At 38.1% G+C, this 14536-nt stretch overlaps 1 protein-coding gene across 1 annotated transcript in view; it reads right to left on the bottom strand.

Moving 5' to 3' along the window:
• MALRD1 (MAM and LDL receptor class A domain containing 1) overlaps positions 1 to 14536 on the bottom strand; it is a 1363654-nt gene that overhangs the window by 199153 nt on the left and 1149965 nt on the right. The window contains exon 34 of the mRNA XM_007936352.1: positions 5081 to 5344. Coding sequence (XP_007934543.1) covers positions 5081 to 5344 — 264 coding nt within the window. The remainder of the gene's footprint in view (positions 1 to 5080; positions 5345 to 14536) is intronic.

Here is a 14536-nt window from a genome sequence, read left to right as displayed (position 1 = left end):
GGTTGGCAGTTCAAACCCATCAGATGCTCTGTGGAAGGAAGATGGGGCAATCTACTTCTGTAAAGATTTACCACTTCAGAAACCCGTGAAGGATGTTATGAGTTGGTATGGACCCAATGACAGTGAGTTTTATACAATATCTTATTTGAAAATTTTACTCCTGTTGCTAAAAATTTGAGAATGATTGATCTGGGCAATTACTTGTAGTAGAATAAAGACAATTAGACGTCAACCTTTTTAAGGTAAAGCGATCACTTAGAAGACCCAGGGATAAATATCCCCATCCACGTGCAGATTTTTCCAGTTATGTCACAAGTATAAGTATAGGTTAGAAGGAATTCTTTATTGGAGGCATCATAGGTCACTGACACAATTTAGGTTGAGAACTTCCTATCAAAATATATTTTTAAATGAAATATAAAAATGGTATTTTTAAGATTATGTGTTTCCACCGACTAAAAATACTGAATTTGAAAAATTAAAGTGATACTCTTTATTGAACAATCCTTTCAAAGGTGCTAGAACATCAATTCATACCAAAAAAAAAAAAAAAACCTAAACCCACTGCCATCCAGTTGATTCCAACTCACAGAAACCCCCATTAGGTTTCCTAGGTGGTAAATCTTTATGGAAGTAGATTGCCCCATCTTCATTCCTCAGAGTGTCTGGTGGGTTTGAACTGCCAACCATCTGGTAGCAGTCAAATGCCTTAGGCAGTGCGCCACAACAGCTTTTTACTGAGCTCTTACTACATGTGGACACTATACTTAGCACTTTGAATGGCACATGCTGTGGTGGAATTTAAAAAAGGAAGCAGGACTAGAACATACAATAACAACAAAAAGATAACAGTACAGGAGTGATTGATTAATACTTCAATATAATAATAAAAGAAATGCTGTAAACCAAAACTAAACCCACTATAATCAAGTCAATTCTGACTCATAGTGACCCCCACTGGGTTCCTAAGGTTTTAAACTTTACAGAAGTAGATTGCCTCACTTTCTTCTTGGGGAGCAGCTGGTGGGTTTGAACCATTGACCTTCTAGTTAGCAGCCAAATGCCCTACCCACTACACCACCAGAGTGCCTTAAGAAATATCATAGGCCAGTGTCAATTCAGTTGGCAAAGCACTGGTATATGTAAGAAGTATTGTAAAAACAAGACTTTCCTTTAATGTTAGCAGGTCTATTAAGGCTGAAAGTAAGAGCAGAGTTTTGAAATACATTTTAAATTTTAATTTTTACAGAGAAAAGCCATTTAGCAGAGTTGGAATAGGGGATGTTTTTAGATAAAGAAGTACCACTTCAGCTTATAAAAAATTAACAAATCCAATATTAAACATAAATTAGTTTTAAATGTTTAACTCATCATAGGATTGTTCTAAACACTTGTTGTTGTTGTTGTTATGTGCCGTCGAGTCGGCCCCAACTCATAGCGACCCCTCCTTGGGTTTCCGAGGCAGTATCACTATGGAAGTAGGATTGCCCAACCTTCCTTCCGAGGAGTGGCTGGTGGGTTTGAACTGCCAGCCTTCTGGTTAGCAGTCAAGTGCTTTAGCCACTATGCTACCAGAGCTCCGAATTCTGGAGTAATAAAAGCTTTAAAATATCAAGTGTTACTGATTTCTTTGCCTAAAATTATAAACATCTCAGAATCCTCATTCCTATCAACATTTAAACACGCTAAAGTCTCTCCAAAACAAAATACCAAACAAACCTCTTCTTTTATCCTAATCTCTACTCTGAATGCCAACTTCTTGAAAGAGTTATCTGCAATTTATTTCTCTCTCTGCCATTTCCTGTCTGCTCTTCAACACATGGACCTCAAAATTTTGTCCTACCATTCCACAGAATGTCATCCTCTCTCCAAGATCACCAAGGACTATGTTTGCTATTCCAAATCTGTGTTTTTCTTTGGAGGGGCTAATATTACTTTATCTCTCACACACATTCCATTCTGTGACTACTTTGTTCCTTAAGGCTTTCTACCTTTGACTTCAGATGGTCATTGTACCAAAAGATAGGCATTTCTAACCCACCAGCCACTTCCTTGGAGAAAGATGAGATGGTCTGTGTCTGCAAAGACTTATAAACTTGGAAACACTATAGGGCAGTTCTGCTCTGTTAGTATGAGTCTGAATCCTCTAGATGGCGGTTTTTTTTTTTTTTTCTTATGTCCATGACCATGTTTTCTCAGTGTCTCCCAGGGTCCATTAGAAGTTCCTTAGGATTCCATTTGATTGATATATTATATTTTTCCTTTCTATATTATTTCATCTATATCCACAGCTTCTGTCATAATTTGCTGGTGGCCAAGCATCTTTATATACCTTGCTTTATCTTTCTCCTGAGCTCCAGATATCCATTTCTAAACACAATGTGAACATCTCAATGGGGATTTGTCAAAGATAACTCTAACATAACATGTCTGAAAATGAAGCCATAATTTTCCCTAACGTCTCCTTCTCAAATTTTTCCCAGCTGAGGATGTGACACTTTAAACCACCTCAGTCGCCCCCCCCCCCCCCCCCCCCCCCCCCCCCCCAAAAAAAAAAAAAAAAAAAAAACCACAGCCTTTGAGGCGATTCTGACTCATAGCAACCCTCATTGAGTTTCTGAGGTGGTAAATCTTTACGGAAGTAGACTGCCTGGTTGTAGTGTTGTTAAGTGCCATTTAGTCGCTGCGACTCATAGCAACCCCTCCTTGGATTTCCGAGGCGATATCACTACGGTCCGGTTGTACTAGCCATGTCTAAATCAGAAAACGGGAAATCATTCCTTTCTTTTCTTCATAACCTATATATCTTTTAAATCTATTAATTACTTTTACCTCATGCCATTATCTCATCAATCTCTGTACACTCCAACTGCAACACCCATCTTAACCACTCTCTTTCCAGTCTACTCCATATACTACTTAGACACAGCTATATAGTTCTAGCATAATGGGTGAAGACTCTTCATGACCTGGTTCCTGCTAATTTTTCCAGACTTATTGCTGCAGTCATCACCTTAAACTTTACAGTAAGAATATAAAATATGCTTCATTCAGACAGCTTGTTTTTAATCTCTGGAACAATCTTCATTCAAGACAAGTATCTGTACATTATTCATCTAATTACTACTTGTCTTTTCAAATTTGTCTCTGAAATCACTTTCCTTGGTAAAGTATACAGACTTCCTAGTACCACAGCTAGGAAGTATCCTATGTGTTCATTAACATTGTGTGTTTATTTCTGTAATATAATTTATCATCACAAGGTATTCCTAACTTTTGTTCATTTTCCTCCTTCAGGAGTATACAATATATCTACCACTTGAGCTGGAAAAATGTCATGTTCATTTGCATCACTAATGTCCAATATAATACATGGCATAAATTAGTTTTTTAATGAAGGTTATGAATAATTACACGAGGGAATATAATTTATATTCCAAATCAATTGGAAAACCCAGAAGAAAACAAATATGCCTTTGAATATTTGGTGAATTGTGATCATTGAATGCTTTTATTCTGTAATATGGTATGATATTTTCCCTTATTTTATTTCCACACAATTTATCCTGGAAACCCACAAGTCACTTAAGTTTAAGAGATGGATTGCTAATTATCTCATAGTACCAGTCTACTCCTAATATGCACTTAGTTTCTTTTAGGAGCAAAATTTTTTATGTTACTACCTAGTTAAACTCTAATTTTCCAAATAGTGGCAAAAATTATAAAGACGTAGTACTTTCCCAAGCTTCTTTTTAAATAGCCTTCTCCTGTGAAGTCAAATATCATCTAACTATATTGAACTTAATATGATTTCTATCAGTCAAAAAGCATTAGAGCCCTCATGGGAACTGGGATAAATTATTTGGCTGGCTTTTTCTTTTTCATTCACTTCCATTTGTTTACTTTCCTCTGAAAAGATATTATAAGATATGACAAGTTGGCTTTATTATACACACAAAAATACACATATAGAAAATAACAGTGAGGTAGAAAAACAATATCTAAGCTTAAACCAGAGAAGAAGCCTCACTGATTTCATGCTAAAGTCTTTAAACTATCTCCCTTTTCTTTTCTTTTCTTTTTTTTATTCCTTTTCCAATAGTTTTCATAATTCTGGATGCCCATATTAAACAAGGTACTGAAATAGCCTTTTAATTCTCTCAGTGTTCCACTCTTACAGTCACATTCTAAACTGCTTTGCACTAATGAAAAAAATGTATTCACTAACATATTGCTTATGGAGCTCTATCACTGCAGCCCCCAGCAAAAAATACAACACAGTATAATATGATATGATATAGCAAATAAATTAAATATTAGCACGTTAGCTCCAGCATGATTATATGTTCACCTAAAAGATTTGTGTTGTTACTTCTCAATTAATAATTTTTCCTTCCTGCCTGATTAGACTAATTAAAATAAAAATAGGAGATACTGAACATAGGGCTCATTCTTTTGTATGCATTCTCTCTAATCCTCATAGCCCTGCAATGTAGGTATTATTGGCATTATTACCCGGACGATGAAATTGAAACTAACAAAGCTCATGTAACTTTTCCAAGACTTCAGTTAGTAAGGGGAAAGGGTCAGATTCAAAACTAAGTTCTTAGTATTGACTATTCCATGAACTCACAGACATGAAATATACCCTGGTAGTTGTCCAGGCTCAACTGCTAACAATATACATTCAATAAAATGGATATTTGCCTAGAGACCATTGCCTGAGCCATCTTCATGAACACATATGGTGGGAAAAAATTATAATTGCACTTATTCAATCCATTTTCAAAAACATTTGCTTAAAAAGACAGCAAATGTATAGGAGCATCTCCTATATAACTGACCCAGACATAAAAGAAAAAAGGATATCAGATAAGTGCAGCAGAGATTAGTGTGACTACAAATGAAATGTTTCTAGAAATGCTAAGGGCTACGTACTTTTAACATCACAACAAAATATATTATTGATGATGCGACCATGGTAAGACTCTAGAGAACTTTGTTTTATCTGTCAAGCTTTCTCTATCATTTCAAAACAGCATTCCTTCCCTGGCACACTGAGTTAGTGAGAATAACTCACAGCAGCTGGCTTCATCTTCATTAAAGTGACAGTCTGGCACTCCATCACATAGCAGGAGGGATGGGATACACTTGTTTGCAGAGCACTGGAACTCCATTTCACCACAGAGCTGAGGAGGGGAGCTGAGAGAACAATCCATTTCATCAGATCCATCTATGCAATCTTCCTGTCCATTACACTTTCCTGAGAGAGGGACACACTGGCGTGTGTAGATACAGGAAAATTGATCAACTTCACAAGGTGATGGCTGTGGTGTGACAGGGCCTAAAAAACAGAGCAAGTCAATGTCATTTTTCCATTAGCAGAGTTATCTCTGTACAGTGCTGAACTAACACACACACACACACACACAAAACACACACACAAAACCCACTGCCATCAAGTTGATCCTGACACATAGAAATCCTATAGGACAAAGTAGAATTTTCCCATAGGGTTTCCAAGACTGTAAATCTTTTACAGGAGCAGACTGACTCATCTTTGTTCTGAAATGCAGCTGGTAAGTGTGAACCACCAACCTTTCAGTTAGCAGCCAAATGCTTTAACCACTACCTCATAGATTGTATTTATTCTTCTGTTAACATGAAACATTTGGGCAATTGCAGTAAATTAATTTCCAGTTGGGAATAATATGAACTCTACAAAACATTCAAAAGTGATTAGAGATGGTGCTGTATCTTAATCTCAGAATCAACATTCCTATAAAGGGTATCACTGACATGAAATTGACATTTTCAAATTAAGGAAGGATATTTTCTCCATATGAATAAAATTTTAAGATTTTTCTAGGGAGTAAAGATGGGTTTACACAGTAAGTTAGTCACTTTGAAAAGCTGTACTCCCCATTTTAGAATTTAAGGGAGTTGTTATTATAACAGTATCTATTTACTGTCCCTTTCTGGCCTTTACTTGGATAATCTGACTCTTGAGACTCTGGTCAGGGTTGAGTCACCGAAGTCAAGGTTTGCTATAATTTTGTCATACTACACTTTGCTCTTGGCTCTTAATTACTTCTCAAAGGCCATGTGCTACCATATCTAAAACCAAAACCAAACCAAACTCACTACTGTTGAGTCGATTTGACTCAGTGACCCATTCATGGGTTTCTGAGATGGTATCTCTACAGAAGTAGGTTGCCCAATTTTCCTTCCAAGGAGTGGCTGGTGGGTTTGAACCATCAGCCTTCTGGTTAGCCTTAGGCACTACACCACCAGATCTCCTAAGGACCATATCTAAAGAATGCAAAAAAAAAAAAAATCACAGTTTAATCCAAGATTATTGTGCTAGACAGAATTATGAAGATAATCTTTTTCAAACCCAAATAATCATTTTACAGATGAAGCTCCTGAGGGTCACATATTTCAAGTGTCCAAAGCTAGTTTGATAAACTGTTTATTAGACAAAACTATTGTGCAGCAAAAGTTTTGAGAACCAATCCAACCAAAACTTTAAGGCAAACTTAACACGTGGGCAAAGAGTATTGACTAGCTGATGGGTCCAGAGGTCAGAGAAGAATTTAAGTGAATATAGAGAACTGCACTAATTTTATGGAATGTTATTAGTGGAATGATTCTTAGACCTTGTATAGTTTCCATGCTAGTGGTTGATGGGCTCGTCAGTTGATTAAGGGAAACAATAGACTCAGATGGCAGTGCAGACCAGCTCAGGAACAGTTTATTTTATTTTCTTTAGATTTTAAAACTATTTCCATTATTTATGGGTAATTAGAAATAGTCTCTTTTGTACACAAAATGGTGCTGTGAATTCATTTTTAAGATGAAATTTGAGAGTCCTTCTCTTTCCTCAACTCACATGGTGGAGACAATATTTCTAGAATGTATTTAGTCTCAGACCATATGATGAAAGCTATATATCTGAGGTATATCTGGTGATGCTAAGGCAGTCAGTGTTCATGGAAACTAGCATATTTCATTGGAGAGGAGGTAAACTCATTGCTTTGAGACCTTAGTATCATGTCTAATCTAACTGAGATCACAGTGAACAAGTAGCACATACAATTGTAGAGTTTCAATTATACATAATCTAAATTCAAACTTAGAACGTAAATCAGATTTAAACTTTATATCCTTATAGATAGCTGTTCTGGCATTTTAACCTGGTCAAATAAGTAGTTTCTTTTCATTTTTTTTCATTACATTATTCTCACATTTAAGGAAGGACTTGTTATTGCTAGTTGCTGTCAAGTCATTTGTGACTCATGGCAACCCCATGTGTGAAAAGTACAGTTGCTGCATAGGTTTTGAAGGCTAAGATGTTTAAGAAGCAGATCATCAGGCTCATCTTCCAAGGCATTTCTTAGTGGGTTCCAATCACTGGCCTTTTTTTTTTTTTTTAATTGTGATTTGGATGAAGGTTTACAGAGCAACTTCATTTTCCATACAACAGGTCACACATTTTGTTTTTTGACATTGAGTGCAATCCCCATAATGTAACAGCTCTCTATGTACTTCCTCCCTGTTGTGTTGTTGTTATGTGCCATCAAGTCGGACCTGACTCATAGTGACCCTTCCTTGGGTTTCTGGGGCAGTATCACTACGGAAGTAGATTGCCCAACCTTCTTTCTGAGGAGTGGCAGGTAGGTTAGAATCTCCAGCCTTCTGGTTAGCAGTCAAGTGCCTTAGGCAGTACACTACCAGAGCTCCTATACAACAGTTCATACACATTTTGTTTTTTTGAGATTGAGTGCAATCCCCATAATGTAACAGCTCTCTGTGTACTTCCTCCCTGTGGTTACCTTTTCCCTGTGTTCTTCTTTCCGATGCATTCCTGCCCTCTGCACTATCTTCCTGTGCAAACACTGCCTTTCTGATCTCCCATGGTTGATTGCTCTAAGGAGTGTATCTACTTTGTGTAAATATTCACCTTATATGTCTGTCTATTGTTTTGCTGGAAGCCACAGGAGTGAATTCAAATCCAGGCTTGAAGGGTGACTAGGGACCATACTCTTGGGGGTTTCACCATTTTCTCTATCAGACCAGTAATTCTGATCTTTTTAGCGTCCAATTATTAATCTTTCAATTAGTAATTGAAGAGTTAACTCTTTGAGCCACTTAGGGACTCCTAAGGAAAATTTTTTTAAAAGTAATTTATGCATTAAATCTTATCTTTCAAATTTAGCAATGATTAAGAAGTTTAAATACCTACTACCTCAACAACAAACATCCAGGGGGGAAAAAATAAGTGAAACAGATACAGATGATATTTCTAGAACTCTGAGCATCAAAGGAAAGGATAAAGAATGGTGGATTAAACACTAATTGGAAAAATAAACAGATTGCAAACAGTGACCAGGGAGAGAGAGATGGAGTGGGGGCCGACAGAAGGTGGCTCTTCGAGGCACAGAGGCAACACACAAATAAGGAGAACTCATCTTACACAAGTGAAGAGAATAGAATTCCCGTTAAGACAGACATACAGTATAAATAAATCTGGAGTGAAGCAAAGTGAGCAGAATATAAGGTAAATCTAACAGAGGAAAGTACAAGAAAGTGAGAGAGAATGCCCACAAGTGACCACAGAGTGGGGAGGCAGACAGTAAATGGGGATGAAACTACTCATAAGCAGTGGGCCCTAGTACCGCCCCCCAAATGTGACTGTGTTGGCACAGGAACCAGAAAATTGGCTGCCCACTTCCTAAAATGTACTGGGCAACTAGGGAAGTATATTACCTTGCATTCTCCCACACACATTCCTAGTGACTAGGGGTCACCACCAACCATGCTCATACACAGCGACAACTCCCCTGCTACTACTCACCCATCCAGTTCACTAAGACCACTTTCTCCTACCCAGGGGCCACCCACTGCACCACACCCCCAGTGGATGGAGCCACATGCCTGTGGATTGCACTCTCACACTTGGCACCCATGGGATTGATAGGGCGAGCTCTCATGGACTCATAATGCTCAGCTGTAGCCTCTGCTGTCAAAGGCATGCACATGTGCAGACCAAGTGCCCATCACTCACAACTTCCACTGTTGGGGGCATGCACATCCAAGAATGCATGCTAGGAGCACACCACCATGGTGATTGGCATTTGATTACAAGTAGGGAACATCCCAGTGCTGCTAAACTAGCCACTAACGTGGCAAGCTGTGGAAGTTATGTTTGTGTGTCAACTTGGCTGGGCCTGCTTGAGTGGTTGGGCAGCTGGTGGTAGTTATTCCGCATGATGAGAATGGCAATCAACTCCGTGGTGGAAACTATCACAAGCAGCTGAGTAGCTGCCTTTGGGATGTGGTCTGCTTCCTGTGTATAAGGAAAAGTCTTGGGGATAGTCTCTAGCCTATGGCACGCTTGGACCCTGCATGTAGCCGTGTCATTGTTCAGCAGCCTGCCATGCTCTGCCAACCTTGGGACTTATAATGGACCTAAATTAATGGCCTGCCATGTGGTTTGGTGACATCAAGACTGTGATTTTTCACTTGTCAACCTTGGGCTTCTCAGCCTCAGCAGCTGTCTGAGTGAAGAAACACCTCTGGCTCCAGGGTGCCAGACCCCAAGGTTGAGGGACTTTCACCCAGCCCCTAGAGCCTGGCACTTTGAACTTGAACTTAAAGCCTCCAAACTGTAAGAGAATAAACTCCTATTTTTTAAGGCCATCTCATTTGTGGTATATTCTTGTCAGAGAGGCCTAGGTAACCAGAACATAAGCCCACTCTGCCCACATGGATATATAAAAACAAAGCAAAATGAAAAATCAAGGTGAAATAAACCAACACATAATCAACCATAAACACATCAACTCCAAAATATCTTAGACACAACAGGTAACTTCAAATCAAACAAAGAAAGAGGGCAAGATGGTGCAAACAAGTGACTAATATAAAGAACCTGAAAACTTCCCTGAGGAATAAGAGGTAATAAGACTACTTAATAAAGAATTTAAAAGATCTATATATAGGGCCTTGCAAAATCAAGGAAACTACAAACAAAAATCAAGGAAAAGACAGAACATAGAAAAGGATGGAATACTCCTGAATTCATTTTATGAGGCAAGCATAACTCTGACTCCAAAGCCAGGCAAAAACACTACTGAAAAAAAAAAAAAAAAAATGACAGACCAATATCTCTCATGAACTTAGATGTAAAAATTCTAGTCAATACAATCCAACATCATATCAAAAAAGTAATACATCACAACCAAGTGGGATTTATATCAGGTACGCAAAGAGAGTTTAACATTAGAAAAGCAATCAGTGTAATCCACTATATAAGTAAAATAAAAGAATCACATGATCATATCAAATGATGGAGAAAGGTATTTGAAATCCAATACTTATTCCTGATTTAAAACACACATACACACACACACACACCCCTCAGCACAGTAGGAATAGAAGGAAAATTCTTCAACATTATTAAGGTTATATACATAAAACCAATGGCCAGCGTTATTCTCAGTGGAGTGAAATTGAAAATATTCCCCTTGAGTGGAACCAGATAAGGATGCCTTCTGTAACAACTTCTATTTAATATTGATTTGGAAGTCCTAGCTAGGGCAATAAGCATGAAAGGGAAATAAAAGACATCCAAACTGGTAAGGAAGAAATAAAACTATTGTTGTTTGCAGATGATATAATACCATATGGACAGAAAATCCCAGAGACTCAGCAAGGAAACTACTAGAACCAATCAATAGATTCAGCAAAGCAGTAGGGTACAAGATCAACAAAAATCAGTCAGATTCCTTATACTAACAAAGAGAACTCTGTAAAGGGAATAAGGAAAATAATATCATTTAAAATAGAGACAACATACTTAGGAATAAACCAAACCAGAGATACAAAAACTTCTATGAAAAGAACTCTCCAAAACACTACTGCAAGGAACCAAAAGATATCTACATAAATGGAAGAACATATCATGTTCATAGATAAGAAGATTTAAAATTGTGAAAAGGCCAATACTACCCAAAGCAATCTAAAGATATAATAAAACACTACTCCAGATTGCATGAGCATTCTTTAGAGATGGAAAAACAGTCAACAACTTTATATGGAAAGAGATCCCAGATAAGCAAAGCACTACTGAAGAAGAACAACAAAGTAGGAGGTGTCACACTTCCCAATCTCAAAACCCAGTATATAGCTACAGTAGTCAAAACATTCTGGTATTTGTACAACAGACATATAGAGCAATGGAACAGAATTCAGAGCCCAGAAGTAGATCTATCTACCTATGGATAGGTGATCTTCAACAAAGGGCCAGCATCCATTCAATGGGGATGAGACAGTCTCTGTCATAAATGGTGGTGGTAAAACTGGTTATCTGTTTGCAGAAAAATGAATCAAGATCCATACCACACAACATATATAAAATCTAATTCAAGATCGACTGAAGACTAAATATAAAACCTAAAACCATAAGGTCATCAAAGAAAAAAATGGAGGTAAACTTAGAGGCCCTAATTTGTGGCATAAATAGAATTTCAAGCATGATAAAAAAATGCACAAAACACAGAAGATAAACTAAATGACTTCTGGAAATTAAATTATATGCATACCAAAAGACTTAGCCAAATGAGTAAAAGGAGAACCTACACACTGGGATAAATATATGGCAGTGACATATATGACAAGAGAATAATCTCTAAAATATAGAAAGCTTCAACATCTCAACAACAAAAAGACAAACAATCCATTCAGAAATGGGCAGAAGACATGAACAAACACAAAAGAAGACATTCATATGGCTGTAGTGTATAAGGGATTAATGTGAAAGTTAGAGAAAGGTGATTTGGAATCCATATAACACCCCACAATCAGTTACACTACTGCCACCAAGAAATTGTAACTCCATCACTGTAACAGTAGCTTCAACAGGTCTATGCCCATATTCTGCCCAGAGCTATGATTTCAGTTTGGGCACTCAAGTCACAGTTGGAGAAATTTTACCTCCTTTGAGAACACAATGACATTTCAATGCCTATTAAAGTTAATGTTATGAAGTATGTATTCAATAAATATTTCTTAAATTGATGTAAAATAAACTGATGATTTAGCAAAATTTAGTAATTTTACTTTCCTTGATAATTAACATGGAGTTTGATCATCAAAATGGATAAATTAAAGAATTTATTAAGTAATTTACTATGTATATTGATTTAATAAACCAAAACACAAAAATTGGGGAGATCAGCATTATAGAAACTGGAAACTATTTAAAAATAACATTTCTCATATTTGATTATAAGCCTATAATTTAGTAAATGGAATTACTATTCATTAATTAGGATGCTATGGATTTCTACCAGTTGTTTCTTAAAGTTTGTGGTATTTTATATAACAGCTTTTGCAAAAAATGTTACATAAATATATAAGAATAAACCTGCCCTTTAACTTTCTGCAAGATTTTAGGAAGTTGTGTAGAGACTGATCTAGTCCTCATATCTCCACTCCTCCATCTTCATCACCAGCTACACCCACAGCACTCTCTCTGACATTAGCCACCCAATTTAAAAGGACATCATTCTTCAGACTACCAGATAGGCAGAGCCAGTGGCAAATTTTGGGAGCTCCCATAGCACCTCATCCTTTAGACCTGCTGGCCACAAATTCAGGGGTGGTTTCCCATTATTCCTTTAGGATGCCAGCTGCATGCTTAGGAGTTTATAAGTCACCTTTATTTTCTGACCTGCCGGCTCACTCTTTTCTGTGACAACTTAACAGAATTCATGGAGACTATATCATACTTAAGATGATAGATTTAGTATAGCCAAAAAGGATATAAATGAAGAGACACATAGGGTGAGGTCTGGGAAGGTTCCCAACACAGAACTTCCATGTCCTAAGGGACTATCTTCCTGATAGCAAATGTTCTCAACAGTCAGGAAGCCTTCAATCAGCCTTAGGCTTTATCAGCCAGTTCTGCAAAACAGATTAAATCATGCCTCCTAAATTGGGCAATCCTACTTCCGTAGTGATACTGCCTCGGAAACCCAAGGAGGGGTTGCTATGAGTCGGGGCCGACTCGATGGCACAAAGCAACAACAACAAGGCCCATTAAAATTGTCCTCACAGTTGAGTCTTTTCTGGTCTGGCTAGCACCCAAGCACCAGCACAAATTCTCAGGTGTGTCCTAGAAGTCCCAGATGAAGGCATCCCAAAGGCTGCAAAGGTTATTTCTCCAGAAATATTTATGAGTAAAAATAACAGCCAGCAAAGAATAAGATAATTTTGAAAGGCCACCTTACTTGGGCTAAAACTAAGTCCTTCATCCCACAAAGGGGAAAAGGAAAATCTTGAAGAAGTAAACCTCCTGGGATAATTGGCATTGTTAACTAACTTCAACATGCCCAGTATTGAAAACATTGCCTTGATTTCCAACTTCTATTTCATTTTGAAGGAGCTCTGGTAGCATGGTGCCTAAGGCATTTGACTGCTAACCGGAAGGCTGGCAGTTCAAACCCACCAGCCACTCTTCAGAAAGAAGATGGGGCACTCTACTTCTGTAGTGATACTGCCTCAGAAACCCAAGGAGGGGGCGCTATGAGTTGATTCAACTCGATGGCAGTGAGTTAGTTATTTCATTTTGTGCTTGGCAGATAGTATAGTTCATGATATTATAGATATTTCTTTGTCTTCCAATATAATGTTGAGTTTCATTGTTCATTTATGTTTGAACAGTAGTTAAAATAACTTTGTTTATGGCAATGTGGTGGTTAAATTTGTGTGTCAACTTGGCTGGGCCTGGTTGAGTGGCTGGACAGCTAGTGGTAGTTATTCCCCATGATGACACTGGCAATCAACTCCATGGTCGGATCTACTGCAAGCAGCTGAGTAGCTGCTTTAGGTATGTGGTCTGCTTCCCAAATACAAGAACCAGCTTTGAGAATGGTCTCTAGCTTATGGAACGCTTGAACCCTGCATGTAGCCAAGTAGTTGTTCAGTAGCTTGCCATGCTCTGCCAATTTTGGGACTTTCACTGGACTCGAATTTATGGCCTGCTGTGTGGTATGGGAATATTAGGACTGTGTCTTATGGCTGGTCAACCTTGGGCTTGTAAGCCTCAGCAGCCAGTAGCTGAGTAAAGAAAAGCCTCCAGCTTCAGTGGGCCAGGAGCAGGAGGCAGAGCTGAAGCCCAAGGTTGAGAGGCTTTCACCCAGCACCTAGAGCCTGGCACTTTGAACTCGGACTTAAAGCCTCCAAACTGTAAGAGAATAAACTCTTGTTTCTTCAAGCCATCCCATTTGTGGTATTTTCTGTTAGAGCAGCACAGAGGTCACTAAACAAGCAATAAAAATTATTTTATACTAATAACTTATGGTGAAATTCAATGAAACATTTTCACGAATTTCATTTAAGTTTGTTGTTGTTGTTGTTAAGTGCCGTTGAGTCGTTTCCAACCCATAGCGACCCCATGCACAGCAGAACGAAACACTGCCCGATCCCGCGCCAGCCCCACAATCCCTGCTATACTTGATCCCATCATCGC

Source organism: Orycteropus afer, unplaced genomic scaffold (assembly GCF_000298275.1).
Source record: "Orycteropus afer afer isolate SDZICR_OR568_19922 unplaced genomic scaffold, OryAfe1.0 scaffold00035, whole genome shotgun sequence".
Classification (NCBI taxonomy): Eukaryota; Metazoa; Chordata; class Mammalia; order Tubulidentata; family Orycteropodidae; genus Orycteropus; species Orycteropus afer.
Note: the sequence above shows the minus strand (reverse complement) of the source record. Positions and strands in the feature narration are given on the sequence as shown.